Raw genomic sequence first — 26,373 nt, forward strand, 5'->3', positions numbered from 1 at the left:
TCCAAAAGACAGTACATTTCCAAGTTTCCACTTTTGCTGAATCTCACTCAATTGGATGCCAGCAGATAATTCATGCCAGTTGTTACCCACAGAAAACAGGCAAACCATGAAAGATAATGTTCTAACAGCCAGCAAGAGCAGATCTGTACAGGGTTAGTAAAACCTATTGGTTTGTTTGGGTTTCTAATAGTCTACGCTGTATTTAACTACCCAGGAACGTATTAAAGGGAAAATAAATACTCATTGAATAATGCTTCACACTGAAGTGAACAGGCTTTTTAAAGCAGATTTCTCTCAGTAAGCTCAAAGCATCGGGCCTGACCTGAGCAGCGCTGGATGAAGTGGCTGTGGCCAAAGCATTTATTTTGATTTTAATTACTTAAGTGACTGCAAAGGCATATGCACACAAACCCAGCAGACACACTCTTACTGACCTCTGACTTTCACTAGAGATTCATTCTGTCTGTGACGCATAATAGAAAGAGGGAAGCAATAAACATTGGCAAACATGTCAGTTAACCTTTACAAAACCACCGTGAATGTACCTTAAAAATGGAGAAAAATGTGATTTAGAGGTAAATTAAACTATAAAAAGTTTAAGTAAAAAGATTATTTATGCCAGTGTGATTTTAGCATGTAACAAATTTTTTTTTAATATTGACTTTCATTTTAGCTGAAGATTTTGATATTTAGTTTTGATCAATAATTTTTTATATTAATCAACTATATTAATTATATGAAATGTGAAATTATATATATATATATATATATATATATATATATATATATATATATATATATATATATATATATATATATATATATGCATTAACAATTGTTTAACAATAATCATTATTTAAACTATTTCTGTTTCTTGTTATATATGCTATTATCTTGCGTTTGAAATTTACATTTTGTTTGTTAGGTTGATTTATTTTATTTTATTAAATATTAAATATAGCTACAGTTTGCGCAAAAATCAAAACAAATAAACAATAATAATGGACAAAAAACTAGGATGTTTATTATTTACTACATTACCACTTTTTAATTTAGCAAAGGAAAACGAACATATTTAAGGCGTCTCAATGCTTTAATGCTGAATTATTTTATTTTTTCTAGTATCGCAAGTACGCGCGTAACTAAGTAAAATTAGGCCGTGAATTATACGTTCTTCCTCGCTTTCATCTGCTTTACCTCTAATGCGCAGACAAAATTTCAACAAACCACACAGAATTTCTCACATTTTCCCCTCAGCGAGGGGTCCAAATAGAAGGTCATTTCAGAGCCTTATTAAGAAACTCCCCTGCTACTTTAGAGCACCCCTATTTATTTTCATTTTCCTCCGAGTGGCACCATCAACCCCCGCGCCAGAAAGTGACCCTTAGATATGGCTATCCTGGCAGGTGGTGAGGTCTGCTGGCAGGGAGAAGAGAGGGCTTCTCTATGTGGGATGTCCTGCACACACTTTGGAGTGAGGGTGGTATCGAATGACGCCCTTCCTGGACGTTCAGGTGGTCGCAAAATCATTTTGGAGCCGCGCTTTAGAATCTCATTGGTGATTCTGCTGCGAGTTTGCAAACTCGACGTTTTTGGCGTTATCGCTGTATTTTGGACGAAGCCAAGTCTGTCAAGTGAGCAATATAGCTGATAAAAGTAGCTGAATAAATTACTAAACTAATGAAAAGGGCCCGTTTTAATATTAAAAGTTTGCTGGAGCATGCTTTGTCTATTTTTCACAAAAAAATAATCACTGTATCCTACCCTGTTATATATTATACAGTGTTAAATGTTGATAATTATCTTAAACTTCCAGAGGGTTTAACTGTTCATAAGGGAAAAAGTTAAGAAAAGAAGTGTATACTATTTGTGTCACAGGTATCAGGACTTCGGCTGGATTTCTTTACCCATGAACGCGCTCTCTGTCCCGTCGTTATATTCATTTTTTTTTTTTTTTTTTTTTTTTTTGGCTGGAAGATTTTGTCGTTTCACAGTAATTTTAGGGCGCTATTTTGACGAAATATTTTATATCTTAAAAAAAAAAAATTACAGACAGGTCACAATCTATAATTGAACATTTTGACAAAAAGGTCAGTTAATCTTTATATCCCATTAAGATCATTCATGTCATTTAGATCAAAACGATCTTTAGATACCTCAATACAGAAATTATTAATAAATATGTAGGCTGGCAATGCCGTATAGGTCTATCAATTGATTCATATATTATTTAAGTTACATTTCATCTTAAAGAACAAATTATGTAAACTAAACCCATATAAACTCATAGAATAAATAAACCCACAAAATAAATAAATCTTCAAGAAAGTATTCCATAGGCCTACATCATTTTAAACCACTAAACATGTTTATTAAAAGTTACAAAATATGTTTATTAAAAGTCATGAAAGTTATCAGAGCGAAGACCAAGTTTCTGAAATGTAATTCTCAAACAGAAATACACTAAAAACACAATTAAGAGCTTTATTGGGGCAATACCAAGTAGTCAAACTGTGAATTAACAGACAGCGTATGACAAATAAGCTATATTTTTCAAGTTACTAAACAGGATTTAGTTTGATGTTAAATCCTAATTTAAAAAATAAATTAAAAGGCTCTAAAGTCGATTTATTTACAATGTTGTTTAAACATTCAGTGACTGTAATATGTTTACTGAAGTACCTAACATTGTTTAGATGTGGTTTAACACTTTAAATAGCGCGCTTGAGTGGGATTTATCAGTAAAATAATCATCAGGGGTATCCAAAAACACAGAAAGCGAAAGCAAGTGTAATTGTTTCATTTCGGGTCATCACAGACTTTCATAAATCTTATTTAGTGCTCGTGCGCGTGGGTGGAGTTTCGCCTTCTCCATATTCAGAAGTTGGGTGGCTGCTTCAATCTCCATCTCTTTCCCGTATAAAGAGAGGCCCTAGGTCTCTTTAAGACAAGACAAATTAACGACTTGTACAAATAATTGGCTGCATTGCTTCATTTTTGACATCACTAAAACATTTATGGTGTCCATTGACGCGCTTCATGCTTGAGACGAGGCCAGAGGACCATGATGGAGTATTTGAGCGACAAGTTCTCCTTGAAAAGTCCAGCGATTAAAGGCAGCGATTACTACATGGACCAAGTCATGGATACTTTAGATAATGTGCAGTACTACAACAAGGCATCGCCGAAATGCGTCCAAGCATTCCCGATGCAGAGCAATGACCAGCACTCCTCCATGGACAGATCGTCTCCGTGCGATAACCAAAGCAGTAAGTCAAACTTTGCAAAATGCAATCAAATGTTTTGTAAAATATTTAATAATTCTTGGTTTAGAAAAGAGTGTGTCGTGGTTTTCTACATCTTTTTAAAAGTTCTTAGAAGTTTCTATAAATTAGTGCACTGGCTAGATCATAAACACAAATTGTTGTTATTTTTTTTTATTGAAAAGTAGCAAGCATATTTCAGCAGAATCAATATATAAAATACAATTTTGGTTTATTTATATAGTAATATGGTTAAAATATTATTAAGCTAGGTTTAGAAATTAATGATCAGATTAACATTTTTATTTTTAACATAGCATTTTGATTGCGAAAAGTGTAGGCCTATTGTGCATATTTAACCTATACTTACATGTTGGATTTAAAAAGTTAAAAATTCCCTTCACACTTTGGTCTTTTTTGAGTCATTCTGTATTAACTTTTTAACTTTTTTTATTTATTTTAGTTTAAAAACTCAAAAAGAGGATGCATAGTTCAAACACTTTCTTTTTAAAATAGTTTTCATGAAAAAAATTTTTTTAAATACTGCTGCCCTTCAGAATAATTTAGTTTTCTCAGAATCAATAATATTTTACATTTTGTAAACCGTTTATCAATAATGATAATAATAATAATAATAATAATGATGATAATATTGTAATATATTATTATTATTATTAACACTTATGATTAAACATTAAATATAAAAAAAGTCAGTCGCAAACGTAGGCTAATTGCAGAGAAGTGATTATTTTTTATTATTATTATTTTTGTTGAGGATGAAACTAAAATAATCACGCGGTTTTCCCTAAATCCTACACGTTGACTAAATTGATAAATACAGGCTAAATCAATATCATATCGCTATAGTGACTGTTTGCATTTAATAAGATTTTTAAATTCTGTAAGCATTAACGTGAGTAGGCCTATTGAGGTTTTTTGCATCCCCTTTTGAAATCACTATTGAACTGCTTTGTAAAAACATTAACCGACAACAATTAGATCTACAGTTTTGAACATTTTAAAGCTTATATTTAGTTTTAAATTAAGCGCTGCTGAAACTGACTATTTTCTGTGACCTCCTCAGGCGTGACTTACTGCGCTCCTAAATCTGAGGAGAGCAGCCTGCACGCGATGGAAAACTGCTGCAGCCTCAGGGTCTCACCGGCCACAAGCGGACCCGACAAAACAGACCTCGACGAACTCGGAGAAAAATGCGACAGCAACGTGTCGAGCAGCAAGAAGAGACGCCACCGCACAACCTTCACGAGTGCTCAGCTGGAGGAGCTGGAGAAAGTCTTCCAGAAAACCCATTATCCAGATGTGTACGTGAGAGAGCAGCTGGCCATGCGGACAGAGCTCACGGAGGCCCGGGTTCAGGTAAAAAAAAAAAAAGAAATCTGTCAATACCATTATCAATACCAGTTAACCCACATACCTCGTTCGATAATAACGTAATTTTTGAGAAAACTTCAATAATGTACTTTTCAAACCTTTTGATTCCGCACCGCAAAAGCGAAAACCTTACATTTTTGCCTCAAATGTCGAAGTTAAAGGAAAGTTGTGCAATGTCTTTCAGTTGTACGTTCAGGGCGCTATCATCAATTTAATCACTTAACAACAAAACCTCACAAAAAATAAATCATAAAATGTAATTAGACTAAATGACAAACTATTACAAAATACAAATGTATGGGTCTCTCATGGCAAATTTGCCATTTAAATGATCAAAAATATCCTACAAACTCTAAGAGTATAAAAAAGACATTTTAATTAAATTAACACCACAAATTAATTAGCCTTTTATTAAAAAATAATAGGCTAATGTTGTTGTAATTTGACAATTATGGTTGTAGAATTTAAAGTATAAATGAATAAAAAGTTAATTCGCAGCATTACATTCATATGTTTTAGGCATTTTTGCATAATGCTGAGCAGCATTATAACCAACAACAAGTTTCTTAACAAAATGAATGCAGTGTTATCATTTTTTAATATAATATGCCCTAAAAGTACAATTTAACACATTTTTTTCAAAAATGCTTCTATTAGAGTTTAAAATAATCCAATCTATTAAATGATAGGTTGAAGTTAAACAGTAAACAATTGCAACTTCTAGGAAAAGTTAATCTCTGATCCTGAAATTCTGTAATAACAAAAAACTTTTTTTACAGTTCCTTAACAAGCTTCATGGCAAATTTTACCATCAATTATTATATTAAACTCCCAGTTATGGGTTGCGGCTGGAGGGGCATCTGCTGAGTAAAAGGAATAGTTGGTGGTTTATTCTGCTGTGTTGACCCCTGATAAATAAGGGACTAACCTGAAGGAAAATGAATGAGTTATATAAAATCATGAGTGAAGTGTTAAATTACTATCACATGGCATTAAAATAATAATGAATTAATTACTACACAAAATGTTATTTAAATCTTGAATCATTTATTTTACATAATGGAATAAATACAGTCTCTCTATTTATTTTTTCCAAAGGTTTGGTTCCAAAACAGAAGAGCTAAGTGGAGGAAGAGAGAAAGATATGGACAAATACAGCAGGCCAAAAGTCATTTTGCAGCAACTTATGACATCTCAATGCTGCCACGGACAGACAGCTACTCACAGGTGATTCAATCGATTTGTTTGGCAAAAATAAACCAATTCATGCTATTCATATGAACCGGTCTCTAGCTAGAATGTAAACACTGTTTTTGCATAAGTATTCTGCTGTCTATGTTTTTATTTGTTATTTTGGCCTCTACATGTCCTACTGTAAGTAGGTTTTGGAATCTTTTGTATTAAGATTTTTGATAAAATTTATTATTTGTAACACTGGAGCACAACACAGAGTCAGTTTCTTTCTGAAAGTGAGATTTTTAGCTTTCCTTTTCATTTATGAATGGATGGTTAGGATATATGCTAGTAATTGGCAGAGATACAACTATTTGACAATCTGAAACAAGAGAGTTAAAAAAGATACATATAAATTAAAAGTTAAGTTCTTGTATATACAAAATATTTTCAAGAATTTAATTTAATATTCAAATTAGTTTTGAAATAAAAGTAAAACCAATAATTTGAACTAATACATTGTATTTTTGTCCATCATTGCCTAAATATACCCATACACCATTAAACATAAGGTTTTGTGGAGCACAGTCACATTTAAGTCTGTGTTGGTTAAGTCAGCAACCATTTGACTAACGGCATACTAGTTGAAACTGACAAACACAATGCATCAGTTGTGGACAACAGCCTAACTGGAGCAGTGATGTGTTTTGTCAGTAAATGTGGAATGACAAACGCTGATGGAGGATAGCAGATAAAGTTTGAGATGACACTCAATTTCCTTGATCCGAGAGGAGATTCCTCACTCATGTGTTTTCCATAGTCATATAAGAAGCCTGTGTCTTAATGGAGTGCCAATACAACAGGTCTTTATTATGTCGTGAGCAGAGTCAGGACAGTGTTAAGCCAGACTCCAGGGCTCATGTTTGTCTTGTGCACATGACATGCGTGCAGGCACATTTCTGTGGTCAACACAAATGCATTTTTGTGGCCTGCAGGGTTTGTTTTTAAAAGCCTGGTCTGGATTTATTTAAAGTCTCGGCCGTAATTGTCACTGCATTTTAATGTAGATTGAGGGTGTATCTGATATGATGTCATTGGTTTATCAGAAAACATTTTCCCAGGCAAAACTAAAATGCCTAGATTTACATTTTTTTAAATTTAATTAACTTTCCAGAGTGCATTTTCTGTTTATGAATTTCCAAACGTTTTTTTGATTATACTTTTTTTGCTTCATGGCCTCCTGCTCAAGCCTGTTGTTTTTTTTTTACATTCATTTCAACCACACAAACAATTTTTTCCCTCTCTAATTTGCAATTTTAATGATAATTTCAAGAAATAATTTCTCTAAACGTAGGGTCAACTTTTAGGTGGAAACCCTTTCCACAGTGAGCACAACACCAAGTCTAGCTGAGCAAAACTGTGGATCATTTATCATTGCTTAGGCACAAAATCCATTAAGTGAATCCTTATTACAAATTTACATTAGTATATTTCTCACCAAGACTGAACTCTATAACCCTGCTATAATGAAAATTGTATGTTAAAAAGCAATGTAAGTAACATATGGAACTAAAAGAAAAACAATTAGAAAGTATGTAATGTAAACAAAAACAAAAAATAGTGGCAAAATTTTGGAGCTGCAAATTTTGGAGACTTTACAAAACGATTGCACTAATTAATGTATTTAATAACACAAAGTAAAAATGCACAGTACTTTGAATATTGTTATTGTCAACATTGTGCTTATCAAGGACCGACATTCAACAACTTTATTTTCCTTAACTAACGTGAACATTGATACTGTAATAAATGTATTGTATATTGTTTGTTCATCTGTTACCAACTATAGTTACAGTGAATGACATTTCGTCACCTTAGATTTATAAGTCTCTATCTGACATTTTTGTCAAAAATTGAGTTATTGACATATTGTTATTAAATGACAACTTACATGATGTGATGTTTTTCTATCAGTTGTTTACATTTTAAGACTTTTTAATTAAAAAAATCAAAAAAGGTTTTATCTAAAATGTCGAACTTTAGCTTGGCTTTATAAGGTTCTTTCTGTGAGCCAATCTTCATTTAAAATGCACGCGCGAGGACCAATCAGGATCAGCTTTCTTTGTCATTTCACCGGACTGCTTCCGTGACAGCGGGAAAGACCAGAAAGAAACACAAAATCAGAAATTCGAGAAGAAACCTGAAACTGAAAATATATGTTGAAATGTGATTACTTAGAAGCATTTTTTTGACATTAAGATGAAAGAATACAAAAAAAATTAAATGTGAAATATTTTTATTTGTGTATAGTCTATGAAATATTTTTCAGTGTTAAACTCATTTGTTCATTGTCTGTTTTCTTTTTAAGTCTTTAAATTTGATATTAAGCCTTGGAGGGCAATTTTCAATCATAATGCATATAATTCAATAAATAAAATTCAACAATTCATATAAAGCATATCATTCAGTAAATATTACCATATTAATTAGGCATACAAATTAAGCTTAATCTGAACAAGAAAAAATATTTATCCTAAAACATTAAATAAATGTTATAGAAAGCAAAAAATGTATTTTTCTCAAGCATCAACATACTGTTAAAACACCAATTTATATTTTTAATTAAATTAATAAGCAGACTGATTGTATTTCTTGAAGTCGCTTCAATAATGATCTGCCAGATAGACCCTTAAAATTCCGAGTAGAAAATGACTTTTTTTATAATTAGAAAGCTCTATCTGCTTTTGGCCTGTATTTTTTAAACCCCAATTTGCAAATTTGAGAAAATGTACATTTAGAGCACATTTAGGGTCTTTGTCTTGTTGATGTATGCGAGAGAACTGTAACACACACTGATGTATGGAAGGCAAAACTTTGAAGCTCAATATCCCAAAATCATTTAGAACACAGATAGACCCTTATGATTCCAAGACGATGATTTCAGTAGCTGTCTTTTGTAAATCATGTGTGTAATCATTTTCTGTTTGCTCAGAAATTCAATTAAACAAGGTAAACTCAATTGAATATGGTAAAAAAAAATTGTAATGCTGTAGGGCGACACGGTGGCTCAGTGGTTAGCACTGTTGCCTCACAGCAAGAAGGTCACTGGTTAAAGCCCCGGCTGGGTCAGTTGGCATTTCTGTATAGAGTTTCTATGTTCTCCCCGTATTTGCATGGGTTTCCTCCGGGTGCTCCAGTTTCCCCAAGTATCATCATACTGTAATTCTTCTGTCAATATGTTTTAGAAAAAAACATGTACTGTATAATGGTACTAATAACATGTTTTATGATTGTGAGTGACAAAATGCATTTGTGGAATGAAAGCTTACTGTAGTGTTATGGCAGAAATAAGTTGTTTGGAAACATGTATGACATATTCTGTTAGTTTTAGTATATTTTGCATGTGAAATTTACTGTTATGCTAAGCTAAAGTTGGAAAGACGAGTTTTGAAAAAGAGAAAAATTAAGAAATGGGTTTTAGTAAGTGTTTTTAGGTCACAGTTTTATAAGACAAAATGTGAATGTTGAATGAAGACTTGGTGTTATGAAAGAAATAGCTGATTTGAAATATGGACAGTATGACATATTTTATGGCATTTTTAATGTGAAGTTTACAATTATGCCAAGCTGAAATTTAGAAATAGTTTTCAAAAATGGCCTGAAAAACTCAACTTTTAAAAGTTATTTTATAAGTGACAAAATATGTTTGTTGGGTGAAACGTCATGTTTAAACACTGACATTTTCTGTATATTTTTAGATGAAACCTCAGTGATATTTTTTTAATGCATTTTTGGATGGGAAATGTACAACTATGCCACGCTGACAGCTGGAAAGAAAAGCCACATGGAGAGTTTTTGAAAGTTAAATACTAAGAAATGGGTTCTAGAAACAATTTTTTAGGGCACTGTTTTAAGTGTAATGGAAAAATGAGTAGATTTGAGTCATTTATGAAGTATTATAGGCCATCCGAATATGAAATGATCTGATACGCCAAGCTGAAATTTGAAAAGAAAAATTATGTGAAGAGCTTCTTTAGTCAAATATTGACTAACGTGTTCTAGCAACTAAAACATGTGTTTAGGGTAACTGTTTTATGCGACAAAATGTTGAGAAAACCCTCTAACTTTTGGAGAATTAAATTGAGAAAATAAGTTGATTTGAGACACATAAGACATATTTTAGGCCATTTCAATTGTGCAGTTAACTGTTTTGCAAAACTTAAAGGGACAGTTCATACAAAAATCAAAATTCTGTCATCATTTACTCACCTTTGACTTGTTCCAAACCAGTTTGTGTTTTTGTTGTTACAAACTAATACTATGGAAATCAATGGTTACATGTTTTCAACATATTTCAAAATATCTTCTTTTGTGTTCAATAGAACAAAAACTCAAACAGCTTTTTAACCAGTCATTAGTAAGTAAATGATGACAGATTTATTGGATGAACTATACATTTTAGTTTATAATAAGAAAAAGAAGTTTAACCTCCTAATGGTCGCCATGCTGTAGACATTTTAAGCTTGTTTAAACAAACTTATCTTGACAAACTATATATAATATGTACACTCAAATTATTTTTTACTGCCTTTTCAAATTACTTTAATAAAACGAGCTGAATCAACCCAGTTCTTGAGTTTTTTGGGGGTGGACAACTTTATTGTTTAATGTTTAATCTACTTAAATTTAAATTGGGTGAACTTCATTTGTGTGGACAACATGAATGAATTGTGTGCAAATCTCATGTATAAACTCAAAAGTAGGGTTAACAAGGGTTAAAAAGCTGACCTCGTGCCCTAGTGATTATAAAAGATGCTGATTGAAGTGTTTTCTCTGTCACACAGATCTCCAATAACCTATGGACAGGGCCGAGCGCGGGCAGCTCAGTGGTGTCGTCCTGCATGATCCCCCGAGGGTCCCCACCCTGCGTCACATCCCCGTACCCACATTCACCCAGAGCCGCGGAGCATGGCTATGTGGGATTCCCAAACCACCAGCAAAATCAGTTCGGAGTCAATCATGTTTCCCTCAACAACTTCTTTGCTGATTCTCTTCTGGCTTCGTCAGCGAACAGTCACGCCGCGTTTGAGACCAAACCGGAGTTCGAGCGCCGCTCCTCCAGCATTGCTGTACTGCGAATGAAGGCCAAAGAACACACAGCCAACATCTCCTGGGCTATGTGAACTTGTAATTATTCACAGAGCCAGGACTTCAACCGTTGTAGACTAATAATTATAATATTAATACAGCCAGTTATGCTCATAACTAAGTGGCTGTGCAAAATTTTATTTGAACTTTTTGGTCCTTTCAAAATAGGCAAGACGCTACAGGTGAACATGGTTAAACAAATAGTTACTGTATCACAATTTTTCATCAGTCTATTGATTATATTAAAAGCTACTTTTTTTTTTTTTACTTTTTTTGTTCTGCATTTTCTATTTTATTTAAATTCAAAGCAAATGATATGTGATTTAATGCAAATAAGGCATTATTTCGATTCAAGTTTGCAATCACTTGCAAATACTTACAGAGCATAAATCTGAACACTGGTGTAAGTCAGGTTCAAAGTTTCTGTGTGTGTGTTTTTTTTTTTTTGGACATATTAATGTGGGAAATCATACAGAAGAAATAATACTTCACTATTCAGAAAATACAGCGATCAGCCAGAAAAAAAAAAAAATTCACAATTTTAGTAGAATAAAATTGTGTATTTATAAGGCTGATTATGTTTGAACATATACTTTGGTAAAACATTCAGAATACAGATAAAAATTTGACTAAAGTTTAATCTAAAAGTCCAGTTTTGTCTTTAAAAGTATGTGTTTGAATTTGTTCCAAGCAAAAGTTTACACTTGAATCTAAAACAAATTAGATGAAAATGGAATTTTTTTTTTGATGAATTAGAAGTGTATTTTGGACCTTTTCTTTACATTAGTTTGAAAAAGTGGTTCCACTTATAATTAGGTGGCTATAACTACTATGTAATTGCATCAAAAAATGTACATACTGTGCTCATAATGTACTACTGGTGCTCTTGGGGTGGGATACAGGTAGGGTTAGGGATGGGTTAGGTGGTATGGGTAGGTTTAAGGGTTGGTTAAGGTGTGGGATAGTCAACGGTGTAATTAAATATGTGATTACAGAAATTAGTTACATGCAGGTATTCAATCGATCATAAGTACAATTTAAAAACGTGTATTTACACAATAAGTACACTGTAACAAATGATTAAATGCAGTGTAAGTACATATTAGTTAAGGCCATCTAATATCAAGTGGGCTTTTAAAAAAATAAACAGTGCTCAGCATATATAAGTACACCCCTCAGAAATCTATCTTTTAAATTCATATTATTAATCGGACACTATACATGATTTTATTTGTGCATATACATTAGATTACTCCGTACTGAAGCGTAATCTGGAGCTTATCTAACAAAATAAGTTATGAAAACAGTTCAAAAACGAGTACACCCACATTTATGTTATAGAAAAACATTAAATACAAATAAAATCAAAAAAGGAAAAAACAAGAGAAGCAAAAAATTCAGTTGACATTTTGTAGGTTGTATTTTTATTTTTAAATTTTTTGTGCAATATTTTGCTTGAGTGTTATTGTATTATCTTTAAATTTATAAATATGTTTGATGATTAAAATATTATTATGATAAATATTTGTTTAGTAAATCTGTTTTGTTTAAATGCACCAAAATTGCCTATGTTCACTGAGAAATGGATACAAATATTCACTTTCAAAATGGGGTGTGCTCAATTATGCTGAGCCAAAAGAGCCAAAAAAAAAAAAAAAAAAAAAACAGAATCTCAAAACAGAGAGATACAACAAGGAAAAACAACACCTTAATGTCTGGCCTTATTGAAGCCATGTGTTTACTTATTTTGTCTTGGGATCTGTTATTGTGAACCTGAAGGACAGAACTGTACAGTATTATCCTCTTATGACTGTAACAGAGATGTTACGGCCGACATACTAACACTATGTCTGTGTGCTTTGCAGCAAAGCTGTTTAACGCTCTCTAGCTGTGGCCAGTCTGCAGTGCCACATACAGAGGAGCCTGTTTTTTATTTTATGGTAATAAAAGTTCATTCAAATGAGAGTTGTGTTTATGTTTTGCACACTCTTAGCTCCTGCCATCTGTAGAACACATTGGTTTAATATCTGATCAATTTAGTAAATTAAAAACATATTAGAGGACTTAAATGCAGTCTTTTGTTGATTTATGAATATGGTACAATAATGTTTTAAAAAATGTGGGAGCAGTAGTGTTTTTTATACATTATTAAAATATTTTATCTATTAAATCTCTAATCTCTGTTCATCAAGGCTATTTAAACATAAAATAAATAAATAAACTTGCAAACAACAATGTTAAATCAATATTTTAAAAAATCACAGCAATTTTTTTATAATAATAATAATTCCTCACATTTAAATAGCGCTTTTTCTGGACACAAAGCATTTCACACGATTGTAGGAATCTCTTTATCCACTACTAGTGTGCAGCATCCACCTGATGAAGTGACGGTAGCCATATTGCACCATACCACACACCAGCTGATTGGTGGAGAGAAGATGAAGCCAATTATAATATGGGGATGGTTAGGAGGCCAGGATGCCAGTCTTTTTAGAGGAACATCCTGGGATTTTAACAGCAATTATAGAGTCCCCATCAATTTTTTGGGGCATTAGTACCCACACAGACCTAAGGTTGTTTAATATATACTTTCTAATAAAGCGTCTACAAGAACAACACTTGTTTGAATTATAATTGGGAATAGCCATGTCAACAAAGGCTTTTTAATTATTTTCTATATTTGTTCAAGTGCCGTTTAACCCTAATATACATTTTCTAATAAAGCAAAGTCAAGAAGAACGACACCAATGGTGTAGTGGTTAGTGCATCAACATATAGCACACCGGTGCTCACGGTGATTTAAGTTCAATTCCCAGCATGAGCTCTTATACCGATCCTTCTTTTCTCTCTGCTCCCCACTATATCCTGTCAAATTCTCTGAACTGTCCTTAAAGATGAAAACCACAAAAAAAAAAAAAAAAATTTAAATAAATAAGAACAGCTTATTTGAATTTGAAATATGGAATTAATCCATGCTGAATTTGTTTTAAAAATACAAACAAACAAATAAATAACAAACATTCATACAGACATACTGTACACAATATGACAAATATTTATACTAATATTAACTTAAACCAAACTTTTGAATGTTAAAAACTCTGTAAGTGCTGTAGATATTTTAGCATTTACAAAAGACATATGATAATGCCTAGTACTATTCATTCAATTATTTTCTTTTCGGTTTAGTCCCTTTATTAATCTGGGGTCGCCACATCGGAATGAACCACCAACTTATCCAGCATATGTTTCACGCAGCGGAAACCTTCCAGCTGCAACCCATCTCTGGGAAACATGCATACACACTCATACACACACATACACTATGGCCAACTTAGCTTACAATTCACCTGTATCACTTCTATGGACTGTGGGGGAAACCGGAGCACCCGGAGGAAACCCACGCGAACGCGGAGAGAGCATGCAAACTTCACACAGAAACAACAACAGATCCAGCCGAGGCTCGAACCAACGAGCTTCTTGCTGTGAGGTGACAGCATTACCTACTGCGCCACCGCATCACCCATAATTCTATTGTAACAGTGTTTTGTTATATTTCCATGAAAATCAAAATCAGTAAAAAGCCCCTGCTCTAATAATTTAAAGACAAACATGTATTATTTTGTGAGCATTTTTGTTAAACTTAGAAACAAAACGTTCAACTGATGCATTAAAAACATGAGTAAACTGTTTCTGAAAGAGAATAGAAATAAAATAAAAATGAATTGGGCAGCAACTTTATGAAATGACAAATCATAATGTGTAAACCCAGAAAATGGGATACAACAGCGAGGAAGCTGTGATTGTTAGCTGTTACGTCATAATAGCAAGCTGAGGAAGTAATGGTGTGTTTTTATACCTATTTTGAGAAACATCTGCTGAATAAGGTACGTTTCTGAAAATAAGTTTTTTTAAATCGAGTAGAAGAATGTAAAGGAGAATACTTTTAAAAACATGTAAACAAGTTCCAAATCCAAAACTTGCGACAACCTCATGTTACAGATAAAAAAACAAATCCGTTTAAATGACTTAACGGTGCTCTCAGAATCAGTTTTAAATATTTCTCTATTTTTCAATCAATTAAAATGTTCATAATGCACTTCTCATACCTTTCTGGTGACTTTAACAGATGGCGTGAGTTTCTGTGCATGCTTTGAAGTGTTGCTAATCTCTCTCTCTCTCTCTCTCTCCTCGTGGTCACTGCTCCATCATTTCTTCAGCGTAAGACTGATGGTGCAGCACACATGAGGCAGGAGATCCAGCACACTCTCCTCCAGATGAGATCCATCAGCAGGCCAATGGGTTTGACCCTGTGGGGTGAGAAACGTTCATTAATAAAGAGCCTCACACTCAACTCAGGGGAGTAAAAGACGACAGAGAGACGGATCTCCTTCTACTCTGCACAACACACCAGACCTGCAGCTCAGAACACATTTGAAAAATACTGTCAACAGAGACAAACCGCTGCAAAATTCAGCTTCTTAGTCAGTTAGTATCATATTTGCATAATCTAATTTATAACACTTTTATTTTTATTATATTTTTTTAACATTTTAAACAAGTTTTATTATTAAAGCTTTGTTGTTTTATGAATTAGGTGCATTATTAGTTTTCATAAAAATCTCTTAAAACTCACCAATGCAGTTCATAAATGATAAACAAATACATTTATAACATATAAACAATGATACTGCTGTAAAGAATAATTAAAAATAGAATCAATTATATGTGTTTAATTTAATAAAAAAAAAAACACAAGAAGGGGGTGTACATGAAAACTTTATCTTGGCATGACCTTTTATGAATATGAATGAGATTTTATATATGCTTATGACAATAAATGCCATTCAGTTCAATCCGCTTATTTCATTTTAAATGCAAAGATGACATGGTTTGAGATGTCTTTGAAACAAAATAACTTGTCATAAATCCGTCATAAACATGATTGTCATGAGGCCATCATAACGATATTAATTTTATAACAGCATCATTCATATTGTTATTGACCTTAACTACAATGGTGTAGATTAAATTTGTCATTAAAAGTCATTATTAAATAGCAATGACGCTTACTGCATCCCTGTTTGCATACTTATACTATGTCCTAAAAATACATATGCATGAATGTATTTTTGAATTTGTTTATGTCAAGTTGTCATAAAGTCATCTTGAACAATGTCAAATATTTGCATGTAAAATGACTTAATAAGCAAATTAATAATTACTTCCTCATTAACGGATTATGTTTCTTAGTTACATCCCCTGTCAATCATCTCGACACATCATCCACATTTCCGTTATATTTAATTACCTACTTCATTGGAAAAGCAGCGGCAGGTCTTTGAATAATTCTCTATTCACATCTTTATTTAAGTCCACATTGTTGTTGCAGATGAAATACAACATGGAAAATCTCTTTTAAATGTTTTATAGTTTGCTAGATAGATATAACTTCACTAAGCCTCTCTACTTGACAGTTGGTCTCAAGCGTCTACCATGTTTGTAGTTTGTTTACACGTTTTATCCGAGTTTGTAGTTCTAATCAAATTCCAACTCAGGCTTATTATGAAAATGTACCTCTATATATATTTCTGTAGAGTGCCAAATACGTCCCAGGAGCTACGTTTTTTGCAGCGTTTGTTTTCATGAATCCACCAGAGGCCATGGTGTATGCTTTTTCACATCTTAAATTTCTCAGGCCGCTGTTGAATCACTCGCTTACTTACTGAATGACAGAAGGATCGATTGAACCCCCCTCCTTCCCTAAGGCCCAACCGACAAAAAAAAAAAAAAAAATCCAGAAAAAGAAAGCCCTTGCCTGATTTTTACCACATTTTCAATTTTACCACATTCTCATCCTGTTATTTACTTGTTTATTTATTTTTTTAGCTTCTGTTTTTACCTGCTTTCTGTTCTCACCTGCTTTCTGGAACCGTTCTTTGCCAGACTCAAACCCTGTCATGTGGTCAACTCCTCTCTGCATCTGAAGTCTGCTGACGTACATGGTGAGCTAACCGGACAAAATGGTAACAACAGGAAAGCCATCCATATGGAGGTAAGGGGTCAGCTGGTAAGCGCGAATAGGAATGGCATCATATCGCCCTATACTTAATTTTAAAAACGAAATGCAGCCATACGTACTTCTGGCTACATAATTTATGATCACCAGAAAAGTATATAAAGCTACATTTTTAGAATGCGCCTGTGTAACCAAATTCATTAATAGTTAGTCCAGACGCTTCTACACTTTGAATTTCCACCAGAAATTGTACATCATTCAGGAACCTTTGGCATACTCTTCAAAATACTATGGTTTGGGACACACTAATTCGTTTTCGATTAGTATTCGGATAGTATGTGTATTGGAACGCAGCCGCTGTTACAAAATTCTTTGACAGAGTATTGACTCTTAAAGAGAAATTGTAATGACAAATTCAGTTTGTTCCACTTAAAAACATCATCAGAAATTATAATTATCATAATAATTATACTGACCTCATTACAATCATGTTTATGACATATTTATGACAAAGTTATGTTGTCTTGTTTATGTCAAGTTGTCATAAAGTCATCTTTAACCATGTCAAATATTTGCATTTAAAATGACATGATTAGCCATTTAATAAATATATTGACTGTTGCAAATGGTGGTTACTAGAGGTATTGCATATTAATAGATGTGTTGAGATGAGGTATCCATAGTATTATAAAAAATGGTATTATAGCCATTATAAAAAAATAAAACTACTAGTAAGCAATCAGCATCAAGCACTGGAACTTTCATTTAATTACTGTACATTTGCACTCATACTCACTAAAATGACTCACTAAAAAGACACACACAACTGGGATGTGTTGCCCAACAACTTGTGCCTTTAAATGGCTCTCCTCCAGACTGCTCATAGATTTGCTGTTTTCTGTTTCCAAGATAGACATTTTTGCCCCACGCTGCAATCAAGCACAATATGGTCTTTATAATATCGACATGCCAGTAAACATTTAAAATTAATATTTTCGTGGACAGCTTATTCATTCACCTCTACATACAGCTGGTGCTGAACCAAAGAAAGCAGCACATGTCAGACATGTCACGTCACTGTCTGATAAAATCTCCAACCAGATTTATTTTATTTGTATATTTGATTTAAAGTTATCAGGGACAATTACATTCCCAAGTTAGTTTTATGCCATAAACTAGCAATCAATCACTTAAATTTCACTAAAGGGATATTTCTAGCTAAAATGAAATTTACTCTGTCATTTACTCACCCTCAGGTCATCCATGATGTACTGTTAGTGACTATTTATTAGCTGATTTTTTCTTTGCTGAAATTATATTAAATAATTCGTGACTCCTAAATGAACTTTAAAGTGAAAAAAAAAAACACTACAAGCGAAATAAAATTAATACATGTGGTTACTGACGATACGCCGAGGTCTTATGAAGCAGATCTCTGCATGTGCTAGAAACTGAGAATTAGTTTGCAATATTACTTTTAAACCACATACTCGACAAATGGTCTTGAGTGCATTCATGACAGATTGAAGCAAAAAATTGTTGCAGCAGACATGGGAACAAACTTACATGTGAGCTGAAGCTGTTTTTGATGATCTTTTTAGTTTGGTTGCAGCACACACATCCTCTTTCACCATAGTAAATGAAAAATATACAACTATATAAACAAAATAAATAAAATCATAAAGTAACAGATTTAATGCACTGGATAAAATGATGGAGTAAAAATTAATTGATGTTGACATATTGATATTTTACATTGACAGTAAAATGAAGTTATAAAATGCACAATATATGAAAAATACTATAAAAGGCATTGGACAAAAATGTCAACCCTTTATTCTAAGAATCCTAATTAGTGAACTATAATTTATTTTTGAAAACATAAGTAAAATTTTGTTTAAAATTAGTTTTCATTATGTAGCTCCATTTTGTCCGGAATGTAGATCGTTTAAAACAAAAAAAAAATAAAACCACAGATGCATTAAATAAGTGACAGTAAAGACATTTATAATGTAAGATTGTTTCAATAAATCTTCTTCAAATATTTGTAAGAAAATGCTGCAATGCATAACAATTTCCACAGAAATATTCAGCAGTTTCAGAACAAAAACTATTTTCATTTTTTTATTAAAATAAATCACAACATATTAGAATGATTTAGGAAGGATCCTGTTAATCTCGATGCTGAAAATTCAGCTCTGAATCACAATATAATATATATATATATATATATATATATATATATATATATATATATATATATATATATATATATATATATATATATATATATATATATATATATATATATATACACACACACATATACATATACAGGTATATATAAATTCACATATACTCACCTGACACTTTATTAGGTACATCTTACTTGTACTAGAGTGATTGGACCCTCTTTTGCCTTCAGAACTGCCATAATTCTCAGGCAACTGGAAAATTCCTCTGAGATATTGGTCCATATTGACATGAAAGCATCATACAGTTGCTGCATATTTTAACAGCTGCACATCCATGTTGCAATCTCCTGTTCCACCATATCCCAAAGGTACTCTATTGGTTTTTAGATGTGGAGGCCATTTGAGTAAAGTGAACTCATCATCATGTTCAAGAGACCAGTCTGATGATTCGCGCTTTACAACATGGCACGTTCTCCGGCTGTAAGTAGCCATCAGAAGATGGGCACAATGTGGTCATAAAGCCAACAACCATGCCACATTCAAAATCACTTAAATCACCTTTCTTCCCCACTCTGATGCTCGGTTTTAACTGTTGGAGATCGTCTTGAACATGTCTACATGACTAAATGCATTGAGTTCCTGCCATGTGATTGGCTGATTAGAAATTTGCGTTAAAAATCAGATGGACAGGTGTACCTAATAAAGTGGACATATGCAATATTCACAATTTTTAATGCAAACCTGCATAGGGAGCTTTTAAACTGTAGTGTAATTAAGAATTCCAGAGCACTGGAATACAAAATAGTGTCTGTATAGAGTAGGAGAATGTCTACAATTTGTCTTTTATATTCTTAGATGATGTTGATGAATGCATGTTATCATTTTCACTGCTTATCTGGAATATTATAGCATCTGACATTATAATATTGTCTTACACATATTCCCATTATAGACCTGTCTCAACAATTGGCTGAAACAATATACAAACAAACTCTGCAAAACTATTTCTCCTCTCTCCTCTGCATGTTCTTGGACTCATTATAAATCTTCAAAGGTCACAAAAAAACATGTTGTTGTGAAATATTGGATAATGCAACTTAAAGGACCTCTGGGTCACTTCTGGCCTGCCTGCTACGAGTTGAAGAGCGGCAAGACAAGAAAACTCAGCTCTTTGCTTAAGTATGTCACACTTTTTGTTTTCTTTGCCACATTCACTTTCTGATGGACATTTCAGCTGGGTCCCATCATTCACAAAAACTCCCAGCATGCAGCGGGTGGTGATTTTTTTAGCCCAGTGCCGAGCGAGGGGCCGGCGATTGCTCTTCCTGCCAGGACAGTAATGTATGTTCAGTAGGAGCCGCGCTGCTCGAGTCGGTACTGGCCTTCGTGATTAATGAAAGCATTCCCCGAACCGAGTCTCCTGCGCAAAAGAAGCCCGTGTGAGTTATTGTGTGTGAAGTGATTTTTTTATTACCTTTTCACACAGAGCTGGGCTGTTTCAGAGAGCAACATAAAGTCATGGAGATCAGGAGGAGAAGCCGTCTGTGATTGATGTAAATGCTAACAAATAGTGGTGTTAGTACCTAGAAACAAAGAGCACAGACAGACTGATCAGGTCAGATACATGGAAAACAAATATCAGCTGGAGCTGGAGATTCGAGAGCTCAAATATGTCCAGTTGGAATTCTCCAATTAATGCAATTTACAGTAACTGTAAATGAAAAAGCCACAGTTTTGACGTGGGTGATGGGTGTAAATGTTAACAAATAGACCCTTTTCACTTTTACAGATTTGTCAGCACCAGAAATCATCATGGTTGGGTAAACAGAGAGCAGCAGTGTTGGGTAAGTTACTTTAAAAATTACTTATTACTACCTGAAAGTTGTAATCTGATTACATTGCTAATTACTTAATGTAAAAAGTAATCAGATTACTAATTATTTTATTTTGAAGTTATTTTTAAATCATGAAATATACAGTTGAAGTCAGAATTATTATAATTATAATTGTAATAAAAATTAACAACTGTTTTATTCTAGCCGAAATAAAACATATAAGACTTTCTCCTGAAGAAAAAATATTATCAGACATACTGTGAAAATTTCCTTGCTCTGTTAAACATCATTTGGGAAAATATAAAAAATAAAATTATTCTTACTGCAACTATTGTAATACAAAATAAACTGCAGCTCATTCAGTAATTTAATATTCACTGAAAAACATAACAATGGGTTGATCACAGCAGCTTGACACATTCAAAAGACTAAAATAGTTCGCCATAACTTAAAATACTCTCATCATTCATTTGTTCCAAACCTGTTTGTCTTCTTTTTTAAATATAAAAAAAACTGGATACCTGTAACCACTGACATCCATAGTATCAAAATGCACCGTTTGGGTGTTCTGTACTTGTCTGAGGTAATTTGTCTACCTAACTGTACATATTCCAAAGTATGAAGCTGATCGGTCAGTTCTTGTCACGTGACTCACGGTTTTTAACTGAGTGCGCCTGGGAAATGCGAACAAGCGCAAAATGTGTGATATGTGAACAGACCCATAAGCAGCTATGCTTCTCTTCACATTAGGAAAATACCTTTACTCATGATCATGCACAACTTTTTTTTTACTTTAGCCTGTTCAGGCTGCTGTAATTTTGGGTGCATTTTGGTCCTTCTTGGTGACAAATACTGTCATGGAATGCTTTCTGTTCATATTCAGCATTTCAGCAATATTTTTGTTTTTACACTTTGTGTAAAAAATTTTGTGAAATCAGAGTATTGTTTGTATTTCCAGTATTTCCCGTAAGATGAATACTTATATCGATATCCTTAACCATGCCCTCTTAACGTTAGTTTGTTTTCAGAGAACGATGTGCAAAAAGAAAGTCCCGCCCCCTACTCAATATTCCATTTCAGTTGGAAGTACATCAACATACTGAAATAGAAGGCTCAACAACTTCTGGTTCACACATGCTTTAAGAAGCTGACGACTGTTGAAACACATCATCACCGTCTTGTTAAAAAAGAAACTATTTTAGTACCTGACAGAAAGACTAATTAGGTAAGAAAGGTGGAAGTAAAAATATCAACAGGAACTGGAGTTTTTTTGAATCTATCATCAGATTAAGCAATTGCACATGAACAGCAATGGAGTATTTTGTTTTTTTATGAAGCAAAAAAAAAAGGTTCATTCGGTGTGTGAGCTTTCAGTTGTTGTGTTGGTGAGTCACTATGAGTGTCAGGCTTGATGCGTAACATCCTCATGAATAGTCAGATCTGGCAGCAACCCGCTGAGATAACAATGTTGGCTAATGCCAAGACAAACAGAGCCAATAAACTGGCCAATTAACCAGCAGAGACAAACAAACACAATACATCACCAAAATTACCTTTTACATCTACAAGTCTAACCTAATGTCTACTATGTATAACCCTAGTATGTGTATATATTTTTAAGTTAACACATTGCTCACTGAGTCAATTTTAAAACTATCAAATCTGAATATTTTTGAGCTTTCACTTACACAGATAATTAAGGATATAATCTATTTTAATTACAGGTTGTTTATATAACGCCACTGTTGTATACAACCAAGGCTTATTCTAAAATCGTACCTCTATATACATTTCTGGGGACCACCAATTACGTCCCAGGAGCTATGTTTTTTTGCCGTTTTTGTTTTTGCAAATCCACCAGAGACTGCTGTGTACGCTTTTTTAAGATCTCAAATTTCTCTCACGAGTGTCATTCGTGCAAATTCATCAGAGGCCGCTTTTGACTAACTGAATGACTGAACCATCAACTGACCCACCCTCCTCCCTACCTAAACCCAACCAATAGTATTTTAAAAAGCACAGATTGACCACCCACCCACTTCCCTAAACCCAACCGACAAATTTTAAAAAGCAAAAGAAAAGCCCTCACCTGATTTTTACCACATTCTCACCATTATTTACTGTTTTATTTTATTTTTTTGGATTCTGTTTTGGTCTTACCTGCTTTAAGGAACTGTTCTTCACTGGACTCGAACCCCATCATCATGGTCAGCTTGCTTCTCTCTGCGTCTCAAGTCCACCAACATACATGGTGAGCTAACTGGACAAACTGGTAACAGCAGGAAAGCTGTCCATACGGAGGTACAGCTGGTAAGAGCGAAAAGGAACGGTGTCAAATAAATTTCTATCTCCACAAACTACGAGCTACCTTTTCAGAATGAGCCTGTGTTGGTTGTATATATGACCATGGACTATAAAAATCATGCTGTATAAACAAACTTTGCATTGATGTGTTGTTTGTTAGGATAGGACAATATATGGACTTTTGTTTTGGAATTTTAAAATCTGAAATCTGACTGTTTAAAAAAATATAAAAGCTGAGAGAATCACCTTTAAATTTGCCTAAATAAAGCACTTAGCACTTTATTTACATTTACTCATCTAGCAGAAGCTTTTGTCCAAAGTAACATATAATTGAGGAGGCATTTAGCGATTCAACAAGAAAAGGCATTACACACAAGAAGTTATACAGTTATACAAATGAAGTAAGAACTGAAGTAAGAGCTAGCACTTGAAGTAAAAAGTGCTAGTTATACTAAGGAATTGGTAGTGCTCAGAGAGAGCTAGTAGGAGGGAGTGTTTTTTTTTTTTTATAGAGCAAGGAGTGTTTCTACAGCTGGTTTGTCAAGTCCAATCACCTGTGTTTAGCACCTTTTATGAATGCACAATGTATTTTTAAAAGATATAAAGTGATTGTCAAGAAAAAGTCTAGTGCAAATGTGCAAAACTGGTCAGTGTCGGACAAAGTGTCAGCGAGATGAGTGTGTTTTCTACAGGTGGTTTGTCAAGCCCATTCAAAATTGCATGTTTTGAGGTTGTCGAATGGTGTCCTAGTTTTTTTTTCGTGGCTCCAAGCGATCGAATACATTAGCATTGAATGAATACATTTTGGAAAGTGACTTATTTAAGTTAGAGACCCTGGTTACATTCATATACCATAAAATACTCCAGACACATGATCTTAAAATTCTCTCAAAACCAAAATCACACTATCAAATGACAAACAAGAGGCCTCTTCTCCAGTGACCAGACTCTTAGTGAGTTCACAGCAGGAGCAGAGAACCATCTAAAACCCTCAATCCCCATCATCTGCACTGGCTCATCTCTATGCTTAAAAATTCACAGAGGAAACACTATTCAGCTTCACTTAAAGCCTGTGTCTCTCTATCAAGAGAAATTAAAGAATACTCTATATGACCATCCTGATTTATTTCGCTAGTCACTATAATTGAGTTTGACTGACATTTACTTTGGAGATCCAACATTAGAGAACAATTTATAAACAACTGATTTGTTTCCTCTCTGTTCAAAATTTGAAGAAAAACCTGATGATGTTTTCTCCGTTTGTTTATATGTTTTTCTATTTAAATGTGTTTTCGTAACTTACAGGGGATCTGAGCTCCCTCGGCCACTGTATTTCAGTCACTTAGAAAGGCTCACTATGTTGCAGAGTCCGTAGAAACTGGAAGGTGTGGCTGCCAGATAACTATTATTATTAAATGATTATTAATAAATCTAACAGGCGCCATATTAAACCAATAATTAAAAGAATCTCAAAGTGTTCTCTGATATTGATCAACGCTCTTTTTCAAACATCTAATTTAGGTTTTTTCATACTAAGGTGAAAGGCTGGGTAATTAATCGAAAAGTAATCGAAATCAACATTCAGAACATATAATTGATCACATTTTTCCATGTCAATTTTCTTCAATTACTTTCCCTACCATGTGTAGAATCACGTGGCCCTGCTCTGTTAAGGCTGATTTACACTTCTGCGTCAAACACACGTGTACGGTCTGGCACAGCCTTCGTGCGGTCACATACCCGCAAACCTCTTGAAAAATGTAACTACAGGTCGCATGTTTGCACTACATTGACGATGATTGAAAGCTGTGCCAGAGATGCCTTGATTTCTATTACAATAAAATTATTATTTACATTAAAATACTTCTGGACAGAAGATTCAAGAAATTACAGTTTAAAATGTTATTTACAGGATATACAAGAATTATTTTATTTAATAGATACTGCTTATATTCTACTTTTAAAAACATTAAAAATAATTAATTTTGTTTCCAAAAGTGTGAGTTATTTGTTTTCACTTTTTTATAAGAAAAAAAAAAGACTGCTGGTTTTAGACAATGTGTGTTTTAATTTCAGTTGTTCAACGTTGATATTCAATAAATATTCATAGATAGTAGATAGTGTGCGTTTACATCAATTATTTTAAAATCAAGCAATGCACCCTTCATTCAAAAATCTCTTACTTATAATATGTGAGCATATTTACTGTACAAAACTTGTCAGTGAACTGTGAGGGCAAAAAAACTAAAGAAACAAATAAAATAAATCGCTCATTAAGCGTAATCGAGTTAAAATTTTTTATTAAATTAAATTTTGATTTTAGGCCAAATCGTCCAGCCCTACTAGGGTGGTATACTAGGGCTAAAGGGTTGTACGAGATTTTTATGGATTTTACATGTGAGTGGTCACAGCATTTAAAAAAAAAATTTTCCAATAAACAAAAAAATATCTACTCCTCAACCCCCCAGCCCACACAGAAATAAGCATCGACTGCAGCATCTTACCAGAGAAGCGTGAAGTGTGACATATTATACCTCTATAAATAACTGCAATATAAATAAACATATCACACATTAAAATGTCATTTGAATGAAACATTTATCTTCCCTTCAAACTGAAATCATGGAGGAACATCATGTGGAGTCCACTTTGCAGGGCACTTGTTGTCGAATTAGAGCAAACGTCTGAAGTAGAAAGTGAAACATAAGAAAGGTGCAGCTGCTGTTGTGTGTGAATGGGACAGACTGTGGGAACATATGCCAGAGTAATTGGTGGTTCATTCCACTGTGGTGACCCCTGAAAAGCAGTGAATAAGCCGAAGGAAAGTGAGCAAGTTATTTTTGTAACTATGCTTCAGAATATATACTCGTGAAAACCCTTTCATTTAAATTACAAAACTTGCGACCTTGCGCCTCCGAGTATAGATCTCTGGTATTTTCAGACCCAAAAGGGATTAATCCATAAATCTTGATGCGAGATTCCTCTCTTCATTAATAGTAACTCATGTCGATGTCTTCACACAGACACAGTGCCTGTCAAAG

The 26,373-nt window shown here is 33.6% G+C and overlaps 2 protein-coding genes and 1 long non-coding RNA gene across 3 annotated transcripts in view; 2 read left to right on the forward strand and 1 right to left on the reverse strand.

The window, feature by feature from the left end:
* Positions 1 to 18,658, forward strand: part of lrriq1 (leucine-rich repeats and IQ motif containing 1) — a 78,619-nt gene extending 59,961 nt beyond the window's left edge. The window contains exons 28-29 of the mRNA XM_087293052.1: positions 15,200 to 15,296; positions 16,926 to 18,658. Of these exons, the coding sequence (XP_087149178.1) occupies positions 15,200 to 15,296; positions 16,926 to 16,966 (138 nt within the window). The 3' untranslated portion in view covers positions 16,967 to 18,658. The remainder of the gene's footprint in view (positions 1 to 15,199; positions 15,297 to 16,925) is intronic.
* Positions 3,068 to 11,011, forward strand: alx1 (ALX homeobox 1). Its single transcript, NM_001045074.1, has 4 exons — positions 3,068 to 3,269; positions 4,348 to 4,640; positions 5,754 to 5,882; positions 10,673 to 11,011. The coding sequence occupies exons 1-4, from the start codon at positions 3,068 to 3,070 to the stop codon at positions 11,009 to 11,011; spliced, it is 963 nt and encodes a 320-aa protein (NP_001038539.1).
* LOC148679549 (uncharacterized) overlaps positions 14,184 to 26,373 on the reverse strand; it is a 225,324-nt gene continuing 213,134 nt past the window's right edge. The window contains exon 3 of the long non-coding RNA XR_015945121.1: positions 14,184 to 16,704. This is a non-coding gene — a long non-coding RNA (uncharacterized LOC148679549). The remainder of the gene's footprint in view (positions 16,705 to 26,373) is intronic.

The sequence above is a fragment of the Danio rerio genome, chromosome 18, assembly GCF_052040795.2.
Source record: "Danio rerio strain M-AB ecotype USA chromosome 18, GRCz13ab, whole genome shotgun sequence".
Lineage (NCBI taxonomy): Eukaryota > Metazoa > Chordata > Actinopteri > Cypriniformes > Danionidae > Danio > Danio rerio.

What these genes read in the sequence shown, in the direction of transcription:
- alx1 (NM_001045074.1), top strand. Translation starts at nt 3,068, where the DNA reads ATGGAGTATTTGAGCGACAAGTTCTCCTTGAAAAGTCCAGCGATTAAA. An exon ending in TCCGTGCGATAACCAAAGCA is followed by an intron (nt 3,270 to 4,347) that starts GTAAGTCAAACT and finishes TGACCTCCTCAG; the next exon opens with GCGTGACTTACTGCGCTCCT. An exon ending in GGACAGACAGCTACTCACAG is followed by an intron (nt 5,883 to 10,672) that starts GTGATTCAATCG and finishes TCTGTCACACAG; the next exon opens with ATCTCCAATAACCTATGGAC.